At 44.5% G+C, this 23,422-nt stretch overlaps 2 protein-coding genes across 2 annotated transcripts; one reads left to right on the top strand and one right to left on the bottom strand.

Moving 5' to 3' along the window:
• The first annotated feature begins 436 nt into the window (after window positions 1-436).
• Window positions 437-4,942, top strand: ppid (peptidylprolyl isomerase D). Its single transcript, XM_086106117.1, has 10 exons — window positions 437-617; window positions 1,306-1,446; window positions 1,530-1,636; window positions 2,394-2,582; window positions 2,662-2,784; window positions 3,522-3,628; window positions 3,710-3,866; window positions 3,949-4,035; window positions 4,118-4,160; window positions 4,525-4,942. Exons 1-10 carry the CDS (start codon window positions 533-535, stop codon window positions 4,611-4,613), a joined length of 1,128 nt encoding a protein of 375 aa, XP_085962243.1. The 5' UTR covers window positions 437-532; the 3' UTR covers window positions 4,614-4,942.
• etfdh (electron transfer flavoprotein dehydrogenase) lies at window positions 4,724-22,047 on the bottom strand. The gene is made up of 13 exons (XM_086106116.1): window positions 21,837-22,047; window positions 19,883-20,041; window positions 15,130-15,359; window positions 13,824-13,905; window positions 13,589-13,707; window positions 12,797-12,874; window positions 12,578-12,724; window positions 10,896-11,036; window positions 10,438-10,581; window positions 6,922-7,096; window positions 6,498-6,680; window positions 6,214-6,435; window positions 4,724-5,311 (listed from the first exon to the last, which is right to left on the bottom strand). Exons 1-13 carry the CDS (start codon window positions 21,865-21,867, stop codon window positions 5,148-5,150), a joined length of 1,875 nt encoding a protein of 624 aa, XP_085962242.1. The 5' UTR covers window positions 21,868-22,047; the 3' UTR covers window positions 4,724-5,147.
• Between the last annotated feature and the right edge of the window lie 1,375 nt (window positions 22,048-23,422).

Raw genomic sequence — 23,422 nt, 5'->3', positions numbered from 1 at the left:
CGCTGACTAGTTTAGCGCTTAACGCCATTGTTTGCGCGTGAGAGGTGATTCAGTCATCTGATTGGTTGGCCTCTATGTCAATCAAGTAACGGGATTGATGATAGGCTGACGTAGTACGTTCTGTGTATTTAGCACGTTTGTTTGAATGGGAGCGCCACTGCCATAGTGTTTTCGACACTTGTTGTGTGAAAGCCCGGGAGCCGCATTAAACCGGCCAAAGAGCCGCGGGCTGGCCACCTCTGAACTACATCAACATGATTGTCTTGATGCCTTCAAAAGACACTCTAAAGAATGTCCGGAATGGGCTTGACAATGCCCGCGAACCAAGTGAGGAATAGCAGTTCGGAAAAAGGATGGTACTGGCTTTTATTTTGAAACAAGGCAATACCGTAACTCTTATTTTGACGTACTTTACCGAATCCATAGCCTCTTCCGGTGTCAACCAGCACTTTGCTCCTTCCAGACAGACACACCGGCCGGCTGCTGTGTAGCTAACTTAGCGTAGGCGAACAGTTCAATAAAGTGTCGCAAAATGTCTCACCCGGTGCCCACTAGCAAGCCGTCCAACCCCGAAAACCCTCGCGTTTTCTTCGACGTTGACATTGGCGGCACTAGAGGTAAAGATGCTTTTAAAATGTAATTGGAAATTGAAGTAAATGTTGCAGTTGCTGGTAGTCTCGTTAGCTTAGCATCGCCCGTACTCATCAAATAAGCTTGAGTGTTAAAATAAGTGTTAATGTGGCAACCAATATACAATAGTACTGTAGTTGTATTATATTAATTTAATGTATTTTGAATGTTTGAATACAGGTTTATAAAACTAAATATTCAATTTCGAGTATTTCATGCACACGCCATGTGCGTTTGATAACTTTGGCAAGCAATACACGATTATAACTGTTGCTATTTATAAACTATTGTGTATACAATAAATGGTGCTGTTAACGTTAATGTGTGTACCTGCATGTATTGTTTTCACAAATGAACAATTAACGGCTACAGCATTACACGATCGGATTGGCCCTCCCACTACAAGAGTTGCATTTCATTTTATGGCCTTTCACAACAAATTAATAATGAAGCTCAGTTATGATTTGACACTAGCCGATTGCTCGCGCAGTGTTGACCAGTGCTAACAACAGTTGCATTAATAAAAATGTTGTTAGATATACAGTATAGTTGTCATTGGCTGTGAACTCTTAATTGCCCCACCGGGATAAATAGTTTTCTGAATCTGAATTAATGGGGCAATGCAGCTCTTGTACTTGATTCTCTGATTTGTCATTTATTTCTTCTTTTCCTTAGCCGGCCGAATTGTTCTGGAGCTGTTCGTTGACATCACACCCAAGACGGCAGAGAACTTCCATGCACTCTGCACGGGGGAGAAAGGCCTGGGGAAATCCACAGGGAAACCTCTGCATTTCAAAGGATGCCCTTTCCACAGAAGTATGGCATGATCGTATTCAGCGCGATGTCATTAATGACTGCATTTTTAAAAAGTTGGACCATGCGTTGACTTTCCTCGACAGTTATTAAGAAGTTCATGATCCAGGGTGGAGACTTCTCCAACCAGAATGGCACCGGTGGCGAGAGCATTTACGGGGAGAAGTTTGAGGATGAAAACTTTCACTACAAGGTAAAGGAAAAGCACATGGCACAGTTTTCCAACAACAAAATGTATATTAACAGCATTTGTTGACGTTTTTCTTGATTATAATACTAATGATGTGACTTACTTCTGAAATAGTCCACAAAGTTTGTCTTTTTTCCCCCATATTATTTAAAGTAATCAGTTTTAAATAAAATGTTATCCAATCATTTTTTAAAATTGTGCTTTCATTTCATATTATAGTGTCATTTGATTTAGCGCAGTGCACACAGCAAGCAAATAAACATCTTTGCTTTTGTATTTTTGGAGCACTTTTGTCTGTTGAATAATAAGTCAATATTGTTCAATAAAAATAATTCTCATTTTTATAAATGTTTATCGTTCTGGCCACAGTGCACAAATATTACTAATCATATATTGGTAAACTATTTAAAGTATTTGTGTATTTAAAAAAAAAATTGGTTTGGTTCATATTTTAGAACTGCACAAGCAATATCTTTAAAAACGACATTTTAAAAATATACACAACTTCAAAAAAAATTCAAGTTTTTTTTTCAATTTCCAAAAAGAATGCAAAATGTATACAATAGTCAATTTATTTTAATATAATCAAAATTATAATGGTGTATGTAAGCTTTATGTGTCCAGGTGGAGCCTGGGTTGTTAGAAGTTATGAATGGTCTTGGCTACACCTAAGATCCATAAATATGTGCCAAATGGGGTAAGAATTCAGTAGATAGAATAAAACCCCCGTTATAATGCAGCGTTCTGTGCATCTTGTCAGCACGACCAAGTGGGCCTATTGAGCATGGCCAATGCGGGGCCCAACACCAACGGCTCGCAGTTTTTCATCACCACGGTGCCCACGCCACACCTGGACGGCAAACACGTGGTCTTTGGGCAGGTGCTCAAGGGAATGGGGGTGGTCAAAATGCTGGAGGCCATCGACACCAATGACGACGCTCCCGTCAAGGTAAATGAAGAATAGCGCCGCGCCACAGCAACTGACGCAAACCGTCTGTCACGCAGCCTGTGACGTTTCTCCTTTTCAGCCTTGCGTGATTGCCGACTGCGGCGAGCACAAGGACGATGACAGCTGGGGCGCTGCCCCCTGTGACAGCACCGGCGATGCCCACCATGACTTCCCTGAAGACTCGGATGTTGACTTCAAAGATGTACACTTTTTGTGGTTGTTGTTGTTTAACTTTATTTTTAACCTTCGAGGGAAAATACCACAACTGGTGCCTTTAACGCATTTTTGACAAAAACACAGGAACCCTTGTTTTCAATTGCTGTCAGATTGCTCATTTAAAATATTTCCCCCTACATATTTGTTAATGTTTTAAATGACGTACATTCTCTAATATGCAAAAAAACATTTTTAAGAGGATTTGAGCAGAAAACTGAAATACTGAATTATTTGTTAACATAACTTCAATATTGTAAAAAATACATTTTGAATGAGGATTCGTGCATTAAAAAATGAAAAACTGTAGTAAATTACGTTAGATGTTGTGGAAATTAGATTTTAAATGAGCATCGTATAACTTAAAAAGACAAATTCAAATTTTAATGTACTTATATTGCAAATGTATACACAATATAAGCGTCGTTTAAATTCTGTAATGTTTTTTCAATCACTTTTGTGCCAACTATTACACATCAAAGAAGGGTGCAGATTGCCGACTTAATATTAAATATTTTAAGCGTGTATATTTTTGATTAAGTTTTAATGGCACGAATTGACTGCTAAGATGTGTAAATGTTATTTAACATTGACATTAACATGACTTTTTTTAACATCACATTTCTATGAAAAGTGCACAAATAGATTTCTCATTACAAAGAGACTTCTTTAATGTGATAAGTATCCTAGCACAGAATGGATGAAAATGGGTTTCAACCCCCCCAGGTGGACAAAGTTGTGGCGGTGGCCGAGGACATCAAGAAGATTGGAAACAACCTTTTTAAGAGTCAAGACTGGAATGCTGCTGTCAATAAATACAGCAAAGCTCTCAGGTTCAAGTCTCACTATTAACCACCTGTTATATTCTCATGATAGAAGACAACGTAGCATCAAGGACATGCCTGTTTCCGCAGGTATTTGGAAATGTGCGGGGAGGTTTTGGAGGATGAGGGCGAGGAGTCTCCAGCGCAAAAGAAGCTGCTGCCCGCCGTGCTCAGCTGCTACCTCAACACGGCAGCCTGCAAGCTAAAACTGCAGATGTGGCAGGAGGCCGTGGACAGCTGCAACGAGGTCCGGTGTGGGCAGACTTGCACACGAGATGCCGCTATTACACAATGATTGTGCTCCCTTCTGTGGTGTTTTGTATTGTTAGGCTCTGGAGCTGGACAAAGGCAACACCAAGGCTCTTTTCCGGAGGGCTCAGGCCTGGCTGGCCCTCAAGGAGTATAGCCAAGCCGTGGTAACATATTGTATACTTAAAGCATCAAAAGTAGGGGGAACAAATGCCACGTGCTATGTTAAGTCCTCAATTTTCTTTGCAGTCTGATTTGAAGACCGCTCGGGGAATAGCTCCAGAGGACAAAGGTGAGCGTATCCCATTCTTGTTGACAAACTGCAAAATCCACACACCATACTGAACGCACCAGTGGTGGTAGTAATAATAATTACGTCTGCTTCTATTTGACCCTATTCAATGACCTGGCCCCCTCGAGTTTAACACATTTACACAGCATTGAATGGTCTATGCATCTAACATACCGTACGTGTATAGACATTTGATGGTATATGCGCCTCTAGTGTAACAATTCCGGCAGCGCTAGTCATTTCATGGTCTGCACACCTGTACTGTAGGTAATTAAAATTTAATGCCCGGCAACAGCAACGCGCAGACTGCAGAGCGTGACTACAACCATCAAGAACCAAACGTTTTGTTTCCATTTTCCGGCAGCCATCAGCAATGAGATGAAGCGTGTGCTGCTCCAAGTCCAGCAGGAGAAGGAGAGAGAGAGGAAAATCTATGCCAAAATGTTTGCCTGAGTGGTCGACCCGCCTCGTCAGGTCACAAACCTCATCCAGAAATTGTTTTTCAACACTGAATGCCGTCGCTGTTTTGTAGTGTGCTTGGAATACATCGCAAGACCCTCAGCCAGTGCAGAACAGTCAAGTAGTTTATTCACTGATGTGACAATATGTACAGTACAACATGTACCTGGAATAAATGTTAACTTATCAAAAACGCTTGCTGGAAGTCTACATTTAATATACGTGAAGGCCACTTTATGCAAATGACATGTTCAAACCACACTTTGTTCTGTAGCGGTAGTGTCACATGATAAATTAATAAAATCCAGGCTCTTAAAACATGATTTGTGTTGCTAGTTATTACAGTACATATACCACTACCAGTCAAAAGTCTGAACACTTTAAAAAAATATATGGATAAACCATATTCACACTTTTGACTGTATAACAGCAACGGTAGGCACATACTTACTGGCAAGAGGCCCCGAATACTCATTCAGTCATTCAAGTTTACCGAATGTTCCTCAAATGGTGGCCAGGGTGCTTTATTTACATTCCATTGTAGGCCGGTCCGCCTCCCCCTTCCGGGACCACCCAGTTAATGTTCTGGCTAGGGTCCTTGATGTCGCACGTCTTGCAGTGTACGCAGTTCTGAGCGTTGATCTGCAGCCGCATGCCGTCGCCCGTTTCCACGGGAACATACTCGTACACGCCTAAGAAAAGATGGGGGGATGTGAAGTTTTGGATTAAGACAATGTAATTACGACATTCAATCTAATTTAATTGTTATCCTATTTGGACCACATTTCATGGTACATGCAGCTATCATTTAAACATCCCTGCCCCTTGTATGTACCACATTTACATGTTTAATGATCTGTGCAGCTCCAATATACTGTATTTACATCACATTTCATGTTCTGCGCACTTCTCGTGTATTTACATTGCATAGAATAAGATGCTTTAATGTACCGTATTTACAGAGTTAATAATGGTCCCTGCACCTCCAATTTGATGTATGTATAACATTTAATGGCATTCACCACTAATGTACCGCATTTCCACATTTTATGGTCTATGCACCTAATGTACCATTACTTAACATCGCATTTGTTGTCATATGTAGCTTTCTAGATCACATTTAATGGTCTGTGCAGAGTGCACCTCTACTTTAGTATAACGAGGTCACCTTTAAAGGTCCACCGCTTGATGTCCCACATTCACATCGCATTTCATGGTCTGCATTCAAATGTACCACATTAGTATTTCATGGTTTAATGGTCTGTCCAGAGTGCACCTCTACTTTAGTATAACGAGGTCACCTTTAAAGGTCCACCGCTTGATGTCCCACATTCACATCGCATTTCATGGTCTGCATTCAAATGTACCACATTAGTATTTCATGGTTTGTGGACCTTGAATGCATAGCGAGACAACATTTAATGTAGCGCATTCACAACACATTTAATGGTCTGCACACCTCTGTGAATTGAGACTACAGTACTGGTCTGCTGCCCGGTGGTACCACATTTGCGGCATATTTAATGGTCCATGCATTCCTAATGTACCATATTTAGACCACATTTCCACAAGAGTTTGTACACAGCATATTCACCCGCCGGGCAGAAGCGCTGTTCGGGCCCGTCATAGATGGCGAGGTTCTTGTTGACGGGCACACTGTCATCTATGAGGGTAAGGTGTGCGGGCTGGTCTCCTTCATGGTTGGTGCCACTGAGCGCCACGGAAGACAGCAGGTCAAAGCTGATCTTTCCGTCGGGTTTGGGGTACTCGATGGGTGTGCAGTCCTTGGCCGGCTTCAGCCGATCGGCATCGCGACCTGACGCATACCAAAACCAGATGAGACGAGGTCGGACGATATTTCTGCAAACAGCGACTCACCGCAATGTTTGAGCGTCCATGGCTCTTTGCCCCTTAGGATCCAGTAGAAGATCCCCGTGTAGATCATGCCGCCGTACAGACCAAAGTAGTTGTGGAAGGACGGTCGGATGTTCCGAACGGCGCGGAGCTCCTTCCACACCCAGGACGCCTTCAGGGCCTCAGCGTACTCGGGAATGTGCAGACCTATTGGACCAAATTTCAACCCTTTCAACAGTCCATGCATTTCAAAGATAACATTTACATCTCGTGGTCCATGCACCTCTAACACCCCATATTTACATCACAATGCATTCTAGTAGTTCTAATGGAACTACTGTGTCTTAAAACGAGCTTTAAATTCTCTGTGAAACAATATTCAAAGGCCTGTCTGTCCAATGTACATTCTTCAATGGTCTGTGCACCGCTATTGTAGCGTATTTCATACCCGCCGTCTCCGCTCCGCCACCCTCAGCCGCCGCGACCACTCGTGGGAAAATAGCCTCCGCTGCCAGCATACCGCTCTTCATGGCTGTGTGTGTACCTTTGATCTTTGGCACGTTCATGAAGCCGGGGCTGCAGCCAATTAGAAGGCCACCCGGGAACGTCAGTTTAGGGACAGACTGAGAAGAAGAGAGACACATTTTCAGGAGGGTTGAAGTGGCCATTTTAATTTCATTTTTGTCATTTCCCAAGGTCCTTTTGACCATTACTTTTCTTGTTGCAAGGGAATTTGTAACATGTTCAAAATGTTCTTGGTACAGTGAAACTCCTCTAGAACGAAACCTGCATGGGTGAAAATAACTCACTAAACCTGCTGACACTCTTCCCTCACATCTCTATTCCACTGATTTTTGTAATACTCTGGCCTCATTTTTTACATCCAAAATCCAACTTATCCACCAGCAACTCACCCCTTCATCTGCTCCCAACCCTCCTTCTCCATTCTCCCCGGTTCCTACCCACCTGTTCTCTGCAGTCACCTCCCCATCTGTCCACCAAATCTCCATCTTAATCCAGAAGTCCAAATCCTCTACTTGTCAACTTGACCCTCTCCCTACTGTTCTAGTCAAAGCTTCTATCCCGGCCCTCTCCCCTCTCATCACTAACATTATTCAAACTTCCCTCTCTACTGGCATTGTACCCTCCCATCTCAAAACTGGTGCTGTCACTCCCATACTGAAGAAACCTGGCTCTGATCCCTCCGACTTGAACAACTTTCGTCCCATATCAAACCTCCCGTTCATCTCCAGACTTCTAGAAAAAACAGTAGCTGCTCAACTTCACACCCATCTTTCCTCCAATAACCTCTACGATCAACTTCAATCTGGCTTCCGTCCCCTCCATAGTATCGAAACTGCCCTCAAAATATGCAATGACCTTCTTCTCTCTGTTGACGCCGGTTCACTCGCCATCCTCCTCCTGCTTGACCTCAGTGCAGCCTTTGACACCATCTCTCACTCCATCCTCCTCGACAGACTCTCCTCCATTGGCATCACCAGCATCCCCCTCTCCTGGTTCCGCTCCTATCTTTCTGACCGCACCCAGTTTATCCAGCTCAAATGTTTTAGATCTCACCCCTTTCCCCTCACTTCAGGTGTTCCTCAGGGTTCTGTCCTTGGCCCCTTGCTGTTTCTAATCTATCTTCTCCCCCTTGGTAATATCTTCAGGAAACATCACATTCACTTTCACTGCTACGCGGATGACACCCAGCTCTACATCTCTACCAAACCTAATACCATACTTCCACCATCCTCCCTAACCAACTGCCTGCAGGAATTAAAATCTTGGTTCACCTCAAACTTCCTCAAACTGAATAGCAATAAAACTGAACTCCTCCTCATTGGCACCACATCCACCCCAAACAAAATAAACAATGTCTCCATTCCCTTTGACAGCTCTTCCATCTCCCCCTCCCCTCCCCTCAGGTCAAGAGTCTGGGTGTCATCCTTGATAGCACCCTCTCCTTCACCTCACATATCAACCACATCACTCGTTCTGCATATTATCATCTTAGAGACATCCACCGGCTCCGCTCTTCTCTCACTCCTCAGTCCACTGCTATACTTGTTCATACCCTCGTCACCTCGCGACTCGATTACTGTAATTCCCTCCTGCTCGGTCTCCCTCAAAAAACCCTCCATAAGCTTCAGCTGGTCCAAAATTCAGCCGCCCGCATTATCACACTCACACCATACATAAACCATATTACACCTGTCCTCCAACATCTCCACTGGCTCCCCATTTTACACCGCATTCAAATCCATCCATAACCTAGCCCCTCCATACCTATCTGACCTCATCCATATTCCTACACCTGTCCGCTCTCTTCGTTCTTCCTCCTCTCTGTTCCCCCTGCTCGCCTCGTCACCATGAGAAACAGAGCCTTCAGTCGCTCTGCTCCCCAGCTCTGGAACACACTCCCCGCTGACCTTCGTAATACAGACTCATTAACACATTTCAAATCCAGCCTCAAAACACATCTGTTTAGACAAGCCTATTCACTCGGACCATAAAGCCATTATTTTTATTTATTTATTTTTTGTTGCATTTTTTTCTTATTTTATTTGATGTTGTTTTTAACATTGTATTCGTGATTTTAACTGCTTGTTGTAAGGTGTCCTTGAGTTTCTAGAAAGGTGCCCACAAATAAAATGTATTATTATTATTGGGTGGCGATCGAGGGGAGGTCGAGTTAGAGACAGTGAGATGGTGGAAAGAAAAGCCACCGGGTCCAGGAAGTATTTGTTATTGTTAGATTCAGACGCAGCATGAACGTTGCATTGCTAAAATGGATACAAAACGGACCTTTGGATGTCAAGCAGCTAAGACAAGAAGAGCTCTGATGCTGGAAGAGAGGGTAAAAGTGATCAAAATGAAAGACGGAGCAAGCAAAATAAAAGATGTTATCCAAGAAATTGATGTAAGTGAAAGTGAATGCTGATCGTAAATTTCGCAATTTCTTTCCCTTTTTTTCTTTCTACAGACAATATGAAGTGCCAAATAAGTGTGTGCTCATACGTATGCACTATTGGAATAAAAATACAGTACACATACGTTTGTGTGTGCGTGTACACATATGTTTGTGTGTGTGCTTACATCTGAGATCAAATTTGCTACAGTGAAAAAACCCCTGTTGTGAAAAATTTGCCGCAAACATGATTTCGTTGTCGAGGAGTTTCACTGTATAAGAAAAATCACGAAAACTGTTGGCGAATGTCTGGTGAATGTTTGCGACCTTGAAAAAACCCTGACGAAAATGCAACATTCACTACTTTCGCAAATGGTCGCCGCTCAGTGGAATAGGGGCTTTAGGCAGCATGGAATTTGGTAGTTATGTCTATCATGTGTAGACCAACAAAAAAAAATCATGCCCAAAAAGGTGTCATGATAATGATTTTTTATTGTCATTTTATTAATTTCCAGGAGTACTTCAAAGACAAGCCTAGATATTTAGTCTGATCAAATTGAGACATTTTAGTTTCCATCGTTGCTTGTGGGTGCAGCATGGCATGGCATGTCTTTTAGGACACCAACAAACAGCACTCAAAAACTGAGTCAGCAGCACCCCCTGAAAAGTGGGGGGAAAAAAAGTAACCCCCAAGGCAAGTTTTCACAACTGACACGAACTTGTGTTGTAAATGATAACGCACAAAAGTATCAATGATTAATGGCTGCAATTGAACAGGAAGTCCACCATTTGAGGGGAAGTGGCCATTTTGGGCAAACTGAAGGGCTTGTTTTCTCAGCAGCTTTTACCTGGGCAATTTGCTCAAATGAGCCATGACTGAAAGCAGCTTGGATGGATGATGCTTAATTGACAAGTTTTGTTTTGTGCTAATGCCCCAATGTCGTTGGGTGGAGCTTGGCGTCAACATTGGATGGTCATTGTGACATTTGACCATGAAAAAGAGCATGCCCAGCCTTATCGGACAATGAGTTTCTTTCATAGCTCAAGGCTTACCTGGAAGCCGCCCTCGTTCAGGGCGCGGGCTCCGTACGCGATCCTGTGGCCACCCTCCAGTGTGGGGGCGACGAAGGGGTGATGCTTCCACCGCTGGAACTCCCGGAAAGGGTTCAAGTAAGGGTTCGAGTAGTCCAGGCCCACCTGTACACAACCATCATTACCATTCACACTGAGAAAAAAAAAAATATTCCCACCCTTGGTCGATGAAACTCTCATTTAGAAACTACATTTTATATTTCCTGGGGTTGTCACTGTGTGATATTAAAATTGGTTTGATGAACTGAAACCTTTGTGTGGTCAATATGCAAAGAAAATAGAAATGAAGAAAGGGGGCAAATACTTTTACACAGCACTGCATTGTGCGGTGGTGTCATTGCAAGATTTTTCTCATGTCAAATATGTGCCTTGGGTCGGCAAAGGTCGCAAAACACTGGTTCACATAAACTGCAACTCACCACAAAGCCCAGAGCCACCATGGGCTCTCCTTCGTTGAGGTGATACAGAAAGGAACCTCCGTAGGTATTCCTGTTGAGAGGCCATCCCACTGAATGCTCCACTCGGCCAGGACGCCACTTCTTCTCTTCAATGGTCCACACCTAAAATCAACACATACACAAAAATAGCCGTCATCACGCAGAGGATGACTTTATTGCCGAGAAGGCAACACGCATGTAAGGCAGACGACATTGCAACAAATCATACAGCAGACATGCCTTTTTATCAGCAGTGTGGAGTTTTACGACAGTAAATTGATATTGCATAACACCCAATCAGTGCTGTATTGCATCACTCATAGATATTTAGAATCTGTACATCAATAGATAGCCACTGTCCAATGTGAAGTACACTGTATGTACTTCCAAGTTGTGTCACAGTTTCCATTTATATCCAAATACTTTCCAAACACATCTGACGTTGTGTTGGTGAGGCCTTCCCCTCTGCCAAGAAAATAAATCCACCACAGAGGTGTGAAATGGTCCCAAACCATGGTCTCTTTCAGTGGTTCTTAACCTGGGTTCGATCGAACCCCAGGGGTTCAGTGAATCAGTCTCAGGGGTTCGACAGAGCCTCTGCCATGGAGGTCAAGACACACCCGACTCAACATATCAATTAGTTATGACACGCCCGCATGGCCATCACTGGCTGCAGATGATCACATCACATTGCTTGTCCAATCAGTGCTGCGGGAAATTTAGTTCGCTCAGTAGTCAGTGTGTGACTGTCGTGATAGTACGTGGTGTGATTTATTTTATTAGTTTTAACACATGCTATGTCGAGCAAAAAACAGAAAGCGGTCGGACGAATATGTACAACATGGATTCACATGCATCACGGAACGTGATGTGACTCCGCGTCCTATCTGCATGATTTGAAGTTGAGCTACTCTCGTCTCGCACCGGCGAAACTGAAGGAACACTTCTCGAATCATATTTTTATTTTTCACTAAGGGTTCGGTGGATCTGCAATTGAACTGGTTGGGTTCGGTACCTCAAACAAGGTTAAGAACCACTGTTCTATTTGGTACCGGGCTGCAGAGAGACAGACACATGAAATTTATTTTGGATATATTTTGGTGGAACGTCAGCCAACCCTCAGCCCCATCGATTACTTTCTGAAGGGGAAAATAAGTAGCGCTGAGTGATTATATGTTGGAGAACTGTGATATTATGTGACCAGCTGCGACCTGTGATCACATTTACTCCCTCAGACGCGGCGGAAATGTGCGCGACTGCAGCCAATAGAGTCCAGCTTGTCCTTCCAACTTCGGTTTAAACAGAATCCGCCAATAACTACAAGAAGACGCAGTCAACAGAAAGTAATCGAAACAATGATCGAACATAGAGCTAAACGTGCAACTGATGGGTAGCCATGACTTCTGAAGATGAAGCTATTTTGACAAGAGAAAATCCCTCCCATCGCTTTTGTGGCAAGATTTCCAGAGAGACGTAATGACGAAGCTGCTGTGAGGTACATGCATAGTGCAGTGTTTATATTGTTCTAAATTTGTCATACTGTGCAATAAAAATGTTTCAAATCAATGAAAAAAAAAATCATCTAACTAAAATGTTGAATGAGATCAATAATGATCTTCGTTGTCACAAGTTTGTGAAATTTCAGTTTCTCATGTGTCGGTTACCTCCTTGAGGCCGATGGCGTATGTCTGAGGCTCGCAGTTCTCACGCAGGTTGAAGCGTTTGTAGAGCTGCTTGGCGAGATGGCCGTGACATCCCTCTCCGAACAACGTCACCTTGGCGTGGAGCTCCATCCCCCGCTCAAAGACGTCCTGAACACACATGCTACTGACCACAAGTCCACACACATGGCTAATAGAATTTGGCGTGTGCTTCGACGGCACCTTTGGTGAGCCATCTTTGGCGATGCCGACGTCATTGGTGGCGATTCCTTTGACGCTTCCGTCTTCGTGGAACAAAACCTTTACGGCACAAGAGACAAAGTTTAAAAAAAAAAATCTGTATGAAAAACATTCAGACAGAACTACATGGTAAACACCAGTACTCATAAACCATAATTGTTGAATGAAAGACAGTGTGTATTATTTTTAAAGAAGGGTTGGGGTTTGAAAGGACTTTTTGAGCGAAGTTCAGGGTTTAAAGCCTGGGTTGGGGTTTCAAATAAGGCCTTCAAAACTGAATGAGGATTTCAAGGCAGGACTCAGGTTTTAAGTTTGAGCTTCAAAATGTGGTTAGGGTTTGTAATTTGGGGTTTCAAGGCCGGGTTTGGGTTTTGAGATTATGTTTCAAATACGGACTTTGAGAGTGAACAAGGGTTTTTAAATTCAGGTATCAAAACGGGATTAAGGTTCAATGTGAGATTTCAAGGCTGAGTTTCAAAAAAGGGTTACAAACAACAATGGCTTCAAGCCTGAATGTTGGTTTCACACAATGGATAGGGTTGCAGTGTTACGGTTTCAAAGGAGTACTTATGGTTAAGGTTTGAAAACTAGGATTAGCGTTTCAAATGATCAATCATGTTTTAAATGAGGATTTCAAATGCGGTTTTCATAGTTTCATAAGAGGGTTATAGCTTCGAAGTAGGATGCCAGACAGTTTCAAAGTAGGGTCTCAAGTCTGAGTTAGGGCTACTCAGTATGACTAGTTTAAAATGATAAAAGTGGTATCATTGTGACCTCGGAGGCGGCGTAACCAGGATATAACTCCACTCCAAGTTCCTCGGCCTGCTCGGCCAGCCAGCGGACAAAGTTGCCCAAACGAATTATGTAGTTGCCGTGGTTCCTCATTGGCAGACCTGTCTCACATACACACCAATCCAATTACACTTTGACTTTAATAACCAACCAACCAAAAAATAAAAATTAAAAAAATCTGCACAATTCATTCACGACATTTTCTCAGGAACCGTACCTGGCAACATGGGAACGGGGATCCTGTGCTTCTCTGTCAAAATGCTGAAGATATCCTCAGTGACTGGTGTGTTGAGAGGAGCCTGAGGCAAGAGACAGACAGGGGACACGCTGACATTTATCTTAAAATGATGATCATATGCAGGAACAGGCTCGGCTCCAGGTCAATAGACGACTATTGAAACACTCGATGGAGTCAGAGCTCATTCTTTTGCCGGGTTCAACTCAAGGAAGGCCACCGCCATACAAAGGCGGAGAGCATATTTTACCACGCATTGGGAAGACATCCAGTATTAAATATTAGAGAAAAATAATAAATTATGATTTTTATGATGACTTTTTTTCCACCACACTTGAGGCACACTCAGCGGTCTTGGTATGTTATGGAATTAGGGTTGAAAAAGTAGGCGTTTAAAAGTAGGGGTTCAAGCAAATTCATGTTTCAAACAAGGGGTAGGGTTTCAAAGTAGGTTTTCCAAGCCCGGGTGAGGGCTTTTTTTTTTTAGGGTGGCAAACTAGAGTGAGAGTTAATTATTAGCCTGGCATTATTGTTTGCAAGTGCTGTAAATTGCACACAATAGGATTACCTACTTAGTCCATGTATTCCCTGTCGCCATTCTGTCAAACTTGGGTTAGAGTTTCAAATTAGGGTTACAAGCAAGGGTGTCAAGCGGTGGTCAAAGTGTGGTTTCAAGCCAGTGTTCTAATCAAGGGTTCGAGTAGCAAAGTATGGTTTCTATCCAAGCTCGTGGAATCAAATTAGGGTTTTAAAGTTGTGTTTCAAACCGGATTAGGGTTTCAAGCAAGTGTGTCAAACAAGGGTTAGGAATTCAAATTGGCCTTTCTAACCAGGGCCCTGGTTAGAAGTCGGACTTCAAACCAGGGTGGGGTTTCAAAACAGGGTGTCATATAAGAGTTAGGGTTCCAAAGTAGGGTTTCAAGCCAGGGACAGGAAAGGGTCCATAGTAAGGTTTCTAGCCAGTGCTTCAAACTACAGTTAGGGTTTCAAGTTGGGGTTGGGTTTTCAAAGTAAGGTCTTAAACCATGGTGTCAAAACTACGGTTTCAATAAAGGGTTGCGGTTTGAAAGTAGGGTTTCAAGCAAAGGATATCCAACCAGGGTGACAAACTCAGCTTAACGTTTGAAAGTCGGGTTTCAGGCCAGGGTGTAGGGCTTTCAATGAAATGTTCTGCTCAAGCAGAATCCCAAAGACAGCAGAGGTGTTTTGAATCAAACCTAGAAAAGCCTGCAACACAGCTTCACAATAAAAGTTGCATGAAAGATTGAAGTCGGCGTCCGATGCTCACCCCCCGTTCCTTCCAGTCGGGGAAGAGTTCATGCAGTGCGCTGGGCTCCAGGCAGGCCCCCGACAGCGTGTGCGCCCCCATCTGAGACGCCTTCTCCACCAGGCACACGCGCAGCTCCTTCTCCTGCTCGTTAGCCAGCTGCTTGAGGCGAATGGCGGCCGACAGACCGGCGGGACCGCCGCCCACGATCACCACGTCCGCCTCATCCGCGAACCTTTCCATTTCCACGCCTGAGGATGACCCGTGTGTCACCGGCAGTTCTTTAACCCTCACAGTCCATATGCTGAATGACTGACAGCTCATTACATCAGCCTGGCCGCAGGCTTGTGTTAAATATTTTAATGACATGGACTGTAGACTGACAAGGGGATAGACCAAAGAACTTTTCATTGTTGGTGAATTCCTGGAAACTTTTCAACAATCACTCCTGAAGTGAAAGCTACAATTTTCAATGAAATTGTCTCCCCGCCAAAAACATTTAAGCCGCGTTGAGTTGGCATAAACTTCCACCCCACAATGCTAAGTACAGTGGTGACTTGTAAATTTCCCCAGTGTGGGACAAATAAAGGATATCTTAAGACTTGAAATACGAGTTTAATTCATTCCGTGACCGCAGTCGTGACTCAAAACACTCAAATCACAAATGATCTTTCCACCTTGGAGTGAATGGAAATTTGGGATTTTTTAATCCTGTGATTTAAATATGCGATTATTTTTTTCAAGGTCCTCCCCGTCACAAGTATTTCTTAACAAATACAAGTACAGTGGTACTTCTACTTACAAACGTCTCCTCATATGAAAGACGAGAGGGTTGCCTCCCTCCGCCTTCGGGTGGGGGGACGGGTCCTGACTGTTGTTTGTGCATATGCACCAAACAGCAGCTCAGCATACCCACCCTTTTTGGAGTCCTTGGAGGGTGTGCTGGAGAGTACTCCTGCTGGGGACTCCCTTGTTCTGCTGGGGGACTTCAATGCTCACATGGGCAATGACAGTGAGACCTGGAGGGGTGTGGTTGGGAGGAACGCCCCCCCACCCCCGATCAGAACTCGAGTGGTGTTTTGTTATTGGACTTCTGTGCTCGTCACGGATTGTCCATAATGAACACCTTGTTCAAACATAAGGGTGTCCATATGTGCACTTGGCACCAGGACACCATAGGCCGTAGTTCGATGATCGACTTTGTGGTTGTATCATCGGATTTGCGGCCACATGTTTTGGACACTCGGGTGAAGAGAGGGGCGGAGCTGTCAACTGATCACCACCTGGTGGTGAGTAGGCTCCGATGGTGGGGGAAGATGCCGGTCCGTCCTGGCAGACACAAACGTATTGTGGGGGTTTGTTGGGAGCGTCTGGCGGAATCCCCTGTCAGAAAGAGTTTCAACTCCCACCTCCGACAGAGCTTTTCCCATGTTCCGGGGGAGGCGGAGGACATTGAGTCCGAGTGGACCATGTTCCGTGCCTCTATTGTTGAGGCGGCCAATCCGAGTTGTGGCCGTAAGGTGGTTGGTGCCTGTCGTGGCGGCAACCCCCGTACTCGCTGGTGGACACCAGCAGTAAGGGATGCCGTCAAGCTGAAGAAGGAGTCCTATCGAGCCTTTATGGCCTGTGGGACCCCAGAGGCAGCTGACGGGTATCGACTGGCCAAGCGGAACGCAGCTTCGGTGGTCACCGAGGCAAAAACCCGAGCGTGGGAAGAGGTCGGTGAGGCCATGGAAGCCGACTTCCGGACGGCTTCGAGGAAATTCTGGTCCACCATCCGACGTCTCAGGAGGGGGAAGCAGTGCACCACTAACACTGTGTACAGTGGGGATGGGGCGCTGCTGACTTCGACTCGGGACGTTGTGAACCGGTGGGTAGAGTACTTCAAAGACCTCTTCAACTCCACCAACACGTCTTCCTTGGAGGAAGCAGAGTCTGAGGACCCTGAGGTGGGCTCTCCTATCTCTGTGGTTGAAGTCACTGATGTGGTTAAAAAGCTCCTCGGTGGCAAGGCCCCAGGGGTGGATGTGATCCGCCCGGAGTTCCTAGAGGCTCTGGATGCTGTGGGGCTGTCTTGGTTGACACGCCTCTGCAACATCGCGTGGTCAACGGGCAGAGTGCCTCTGGATTGGCAGACCGGGGTGGTAGTCCCTCTTTTTAAAAAGGGGGACCGGAGGGTGTGTTCCAACTACAGAGGGATCACACTCCTCAGCCTCCCTGGTAAGGTATATTCAGGGGTGCTGGAGAGGAGGGTCCGTCAGGAAGTCGAGCCTCAGATTGAGGAGGAGCAGTGTGGTTTTCGTCCCAGCCGTGGAACAGTGGACCAGCTCTACACCCTTAGCGGGTCCTCGAGGGTATGTGGGAATTCGCCCAACCAGTCTACATGTGTTTTGTGGACTTGGAGAAGGCGTTTGACCGTGTCCCTCAGGGAGTTCAGTGGGGGGTGCTTCGTGGGTATGGGGTACCGAACCCCCTGATACGGGCTGTTCGGTCACTATACCACCAATGTCAGAGTTTGGTTCGCATTGCCGGCAGTATGTCGGAATCGTTTCCAGTGAGGGTAGGACTCCGCCAAGGCTGCCCTTTGTCGCCAATTCTGTTCATAACCTTTATGGACAGAATTTCTAGGCACAGCCGAAGCATTGAAGGCGTCTGTTTTGGTGGCCTGAGTATTCCATCCCTGCTTTTTGCAGATGATGTGGTACTGTTGGCTCCTTCAAGCAGGGCTCTCCAACTCTCACTGGAGCGTTTCTCAGCCGAGTGTGAAGCGGTTGGGATGAAAATCAGCACCTCCAAATCTGAAACCATGGTCCTCAGTCGGAAAAGGGTGGAGTGCCCCCTCCGGGTCGGGGGGGAGATCTTGCCCCAAGTGGAGGAGTTTAAGTATCTTGGGGTCTTGTTCACAAGTGAGGGCAGGAGGGAGCGAGAGATCAACAGGCGGATCGGTGCAGCGTCTGCTGTGATGCGGACGTTGTATCGGTCTGTCGTGGTGAAGAAGGAGCTGAGCCAAAGGGCGAAGCTCTCAATTTACTGGTCGATCTACGTTCCAACCCTCATCTATGGTCACGAGCTATGGGTCGTGACCGAAAGAACGAGATCCCGGATACAAGCGGCCGAAATGAGTTTTCTCCGCAGGGTGTCCGGGCTCTCCCTTAGAGATAAGGTGAGAAGCTCGGTCAACCGAGAGGGGCTCAGAGTCGAGCCGCTTCTCCTCCACATCGAGAGGAGCCAGATTAGGTGGCTTGGGCATCTGATTCGGATGCCTCCTGAACGCCTCCCTGGTGAGGTGTTCCGGGCCTGTCCCACCGGGAGGAGACCCCGAGGAAGACCCAGGACACGCTGGAGAGACTATGTCACCCAGCTGGCCTGGGAACGCCTCGGGATCCCCGGGGAGAGCTGGAAGAAGTAGCTAGGGAGAGGGAAGTCTGGGCTTCCCTGCTAAAGCTGTTGCCCCCGCGACCCGGCCCCGGATAAGCGTTAGAAGATGGATGGATGGATGGATGGATGGATGGATTTTCGAAGGACGGTTAACAGCCGACAAAAGCAAACGTCCTTGAATCAGCTCTTGAGAAAACGCGAGACAAAAAAAAAAAACACTTCTGAGAGAGAACATGAACTAAAGAGGGAAAAAAACGACGAGGATGCAGTTAAAAGTTATTATATATATTATTCTTTGTTTTTTACATTATGCACAACTCTCATTTATTGTGCAATCATCTAATTGTAACATGAATTTTATTTTACATATTTTGTTGCATTTTATGTTTTAGAAAATATTTACTGTATGTCTGAATTGGGGAGTGGCTTGGAAGGGATTAGGGCATTTTCATGGAAAACGCATCTCTACTTCCAACATTTTCTACTTGAGAAATTTCTTCCAGAACCAATAAATTTCATAAGTAGATGTACCACTGTAATAGATTAATCTGCATTACAATACATATCAGGGAAGCCGAGTGGTCGACTGGTTAACACGTCGGCCTCACAGTGCAGAGGTACAGGGTTCGATTCCAGCTCCTGCCTTCCTGTGTGGAGTTTGCATGTTCTCCCTGTGCCTGCGTTGGTTTTCTCTGAGTACTCCGCTTTCCTCCCACATTCCAAAAAAACATGTGTGGCAGGTTAATGGAACATTTGAAATTGTTCCTAGGTGTGAGTGTGAGCACAGATGGTTGTTTGTCTTTGTGTGCCCTGCAATTGGCTGGCAATCAGTTCAGGGTGTACCCCGCCTACTGCCCGAAGACAGTTGGGAAAGGCTCCAGCACGCCGCGCGACCCATGTGAGGATAAGCGGATAAGAGAATGGATAGATGGATTACAATACATATCAGATTTATTATGCAGGTACATTGGACCCCCAACTATTCGCAGGTAAGGACCGAGCCAATCCGCGAATAACAAACGTGTCTGTATAATTGACGTCCAATTATTTATCTTTATTTTTTAAATTCTTCAAAAAATGCTGATAAATATGAGACATATGTTTTCTATTTAAAGCAGGGGGCAAATTGGGGTAAAAAAAAAAACCAATCGAAAATTCAAGATATTGAAAAAAACTATTTTTAAATATATACGAATCCGCAGATGCTGGCACTCAGTTAACGGGGTCAACTGTACAGAAATGTTCTGGTCTGACCGGTTAGCCCTATGCTAAACTAGGAATATGAACCATGAATTAATATGAAAAACAGTTTATTTATCTACTTGATCAAATTTGTCAATTTACTGAACACCTGCATTCACAACGACTCTCAAAGGATCCAAACACGGTAACTGACCGTCCCATCTTGGATCTTTGTCCCGGGGATGTATGGTGTAGTGGGTTGTGATGCGAGGCGTGGACGGCGAAGAACAGCTCCGTCTGCCTAACGTAGTGTACAGTTGAGGTGACGTGTGGTCAATTTGCACCGTCTTCAAGGCCCTGATGCACCTAGAGGCTGCAGGAGGAGGACAACATTTAAGAGCACATAGAGCTGCTTGTCAGTTGTACCAGGGGTAGCCATTTTATGACCTGCACCCATTTTAGGTGTCGTGTGGTTCATCCAAAGACAACAACCAATATTAACACAACAGTTCTTCACTGATACACCATTGTGCGATCAAATACTATTGGGGTGTTTACACGGCACACATTTGCTCCGGTGCTGCACCTTCTGCTCGAGAGACGTTCAATGACCGCCCCCCGAAAACGTAAACGTATGCCCCCCCCCCATTCTAGTTGAGATGATATAACCCAAGAGGCAAGGTGCCACTTGCTACTGTTATTGCCAGTTGCCATTCTATAATCTACGAAAGCACCAGTCAAACACCATCATGTCTTGTATCGTTATTAGACAACCAGTTGACGGAAGTACAACAGAGCACGAAAGCATCGCATTCTCCCCGTATGTAATCAACTCTTCTCATGCGTAGCGAGGCTACTCCCCTCGCAAACGGGCATTTGCTCCGGAGCAAATTTTTAACCCTGTAGCGTTCACACGTACCATTTTACATCGGTGCTGCCCCGCAAATGAGCATTTGCTCCGCAGCAAATTTTTAAACCCTGAGGTGGGTTAAATTTGCTCCGGAGTAAGCTGTTTTCAGGGGCTACACCGGTGTAATTTTGCACGTGTGAACGCTCTACTGGAGTAGCCCCGGCGCAGCACCGGAGCAAATGTTGCCGTGTGAACACCCCTTATTTCAAGGGCAGGCAGAGGGTGGGGAGCCCGGGCATCCACCTGAGAATGAGCATTCACAGCAATGGCACCTTAAACCAAACCCACTCCCCCAAAACCCAATTGTTGAAGACATGAAAAGCCATTGAATTTATTTTTAAAGAATGTTTTTGTTTTGTAGGGGCCACCTCATGAAGTGTCACAGAGGTTGCTCTGATATTCTTACATTTTGATTCAAGGATTATAATTTTGGTCAAATTGGGAAAAATACAATTGCAACATGCATGGTTTGTTTCCGATACATCTACATCATCCTGTCACTAAATAAACCCACAAAAAAGATAACCTAAGTTAACTTCTCACGGGTTAAATATTAACAGACCTTCATGTTGGTTGTGCATTCAATTAAAAAGACAAAACTATAAAGAGTGGTTTGGGAATGTGTTAGTAGAGAAAATACAGACACTGAGTGCAATGTGGTCAATGTAAGAACATTTGTTGTGAGTGAAGAGGATTGTATGATTTGATATAGGGCTTGCTTTAAACTTAGAGGGAGACTGCGCTTCACTTGTTTGATTTTTGCCGCAGTAACTTGGGACTTACTAGAAAAGAAAAGCTCATGACTTAAGACTTGTACATATGTAACTTCCTTCTGTCTTTACATAACAGCCCACAATCTCAAGCAATGCATTCAATAACTGAGCAGGTGACACGTTGCAAAAAAACCCAACTTTTTATTAAACCACTATTCAGAAAACTACAAACAAATTATTTTATTGACGACAAATGCATATTAAAAAAAAGGTGTGTGAATGCTGTATATGTTAGCAAAGTCGTAGAACAGTGACCGATATTCCCAATGAACTTTGCCCTATATTTGATTTTAGCTTGCTGCTAAAATGGACGCTAATGCTAAACGGACCGCAGCATTTCTGTGAGTTTGACACCCAAGGACACAACTCCAAATAGATATTATTAAAGTGTAAGAGAGCGGTTTAGGAGCCCGAATCATGGTCTAAACTCAATTCTCGACGAATGAGCAACGAATTAAGGCAAACTTGCTGCAAGCCAGACGTACCATGACAGGAGTATCTGCTAGCTGGGAACATCTCGTCACAGCTGGTTAGTTACTGCTAATGTCTCCTCTTCGTGCACACGAGACGCCTAAAGCAATCTGTTGTCTGGTGGTGACCGTCGACGAGGTTATGTAACGGGTACCATAGACACGCTGCAACCTTAGGGAACCGTAGCTTCATAACACTGCGTGTGTGTGTGTGTGTGTGTGTGGGGGGGGGGGGCACAAGTCGAATTTACTGCGCAGGCGCAAATCTGCGAACGTTATTCAACAGCGACTTGATGTAATGGTTTTATTTTATTTTTTTTCCTCGTGCTCCGAAGGCAAATTCACTGACGGGGAGCCTCTACGTGGGTGTACAGCGAAGATAGATAAAGTCATTAAAGACTGAAGATATCACCTATATATGTTATATGTTTAGCTTAAAACTTTGTATCATAGACAGGTCGACTTTGACACTAGTCTCTGTCCTGAACATCTGCTGAAGTACTTGAAACAAAGAATGTAGTGTGAAGTTTAGATTCTATTTTCACTTGGTTAATTAACAGCCCCCCGAGGGTTTTCTTGCCTCCTCCACCTCGTAAAAGTCCCTGAAGGCTGTCAAGTGCCTTCGAAGAGGAACCCTAATCTCAAGATTTGTGGACCAGCAGATATGGTCTGTACTTTGTCAAAATGCCAAGATCGAACTGCATTGACCTTTCTTTGTTTCTGATTTTTACATGAGGGGAAGGACTGCCCGCCCCTAATTAATATAATTAACATACTATGCCTATATGTACGTGTGACTGTAGTTGCTCGGGGCTTCCTGATGAAATCTGAGACTTACAGGAGCCAGAATCGATTCGTGTTGTGCCCTGAACGTTCAGTAAAACATCTTGCAAGAACTTCTCCATTTCCAGCCTCTGACTTTTGCACATCAACTCAGCCCGAATCAAACGAACACGCAGAGGACCTGGGGAAGTGGAGAACGGTCAAGGGATCCCGCCGTGTCGACAACAACACGCTTCCCCTTGTTTGATCATCCTCCAACAAGACCCTGTAAAGTGATTGCAGTAATTTATTTGCACAAAAACAATTCCAATGAAATTGGGACATTGTGTGAAACCTAAATAAAACTGAATACAATGCCTGCAACCCAAAAAATATCTCATTGAAAATGTGTGGCGCATTATGAAGCATAAACTATGACAACGGAGACCCCGCACTGTTGAACGACTTATGTTGTACATCAAGCACGAATGGGAAAGAATTCCACCTACAAGGCTTCAACAATTAGAATCTTCAGTTCCCAAAATGTTTATTGAATATTAAAAAAAAAAAAAACGCAGGCGACACAGTCCTTGCTTTTTTGAGAACATGTTGTAGTTTAAATTCAGGTGCGAGCCAATTTGGTGGAGTCTAAATGTTAGAGCAAAAATGCTTTGTGGTCACCCACCCCAGACAGAAATGACAGTTTTGCTTTATTTTACAAAATAACATGTCAATATTAATGTTTCAATAACTTTCACAAAAATAAGAGACAAATAAATACTATAAAATACTAAGAAAGGCATCTATCTATTTATCCATCTCTCTCTCTCTCCCTCTTA

This window comes from Hippocampus guttulatus, chromosome 2 (assembly GCF_054856545.1).
Source record: "Hippocampus guttulatus isolate MCC_2025c chromosome 2, RoL_Hgut_1.0, whole genome shotgun sequence".
Taxonomy (NCBI): Eukaryota; Metazoa; Chordata; class Actinopteri; order Syngnathiformes; family Syngnathidae; genus Hippocampus; species Hippocampus guttulatus.
This window is presented reverse-complemented; position numbering and strand designations above follow the sequence as displayed.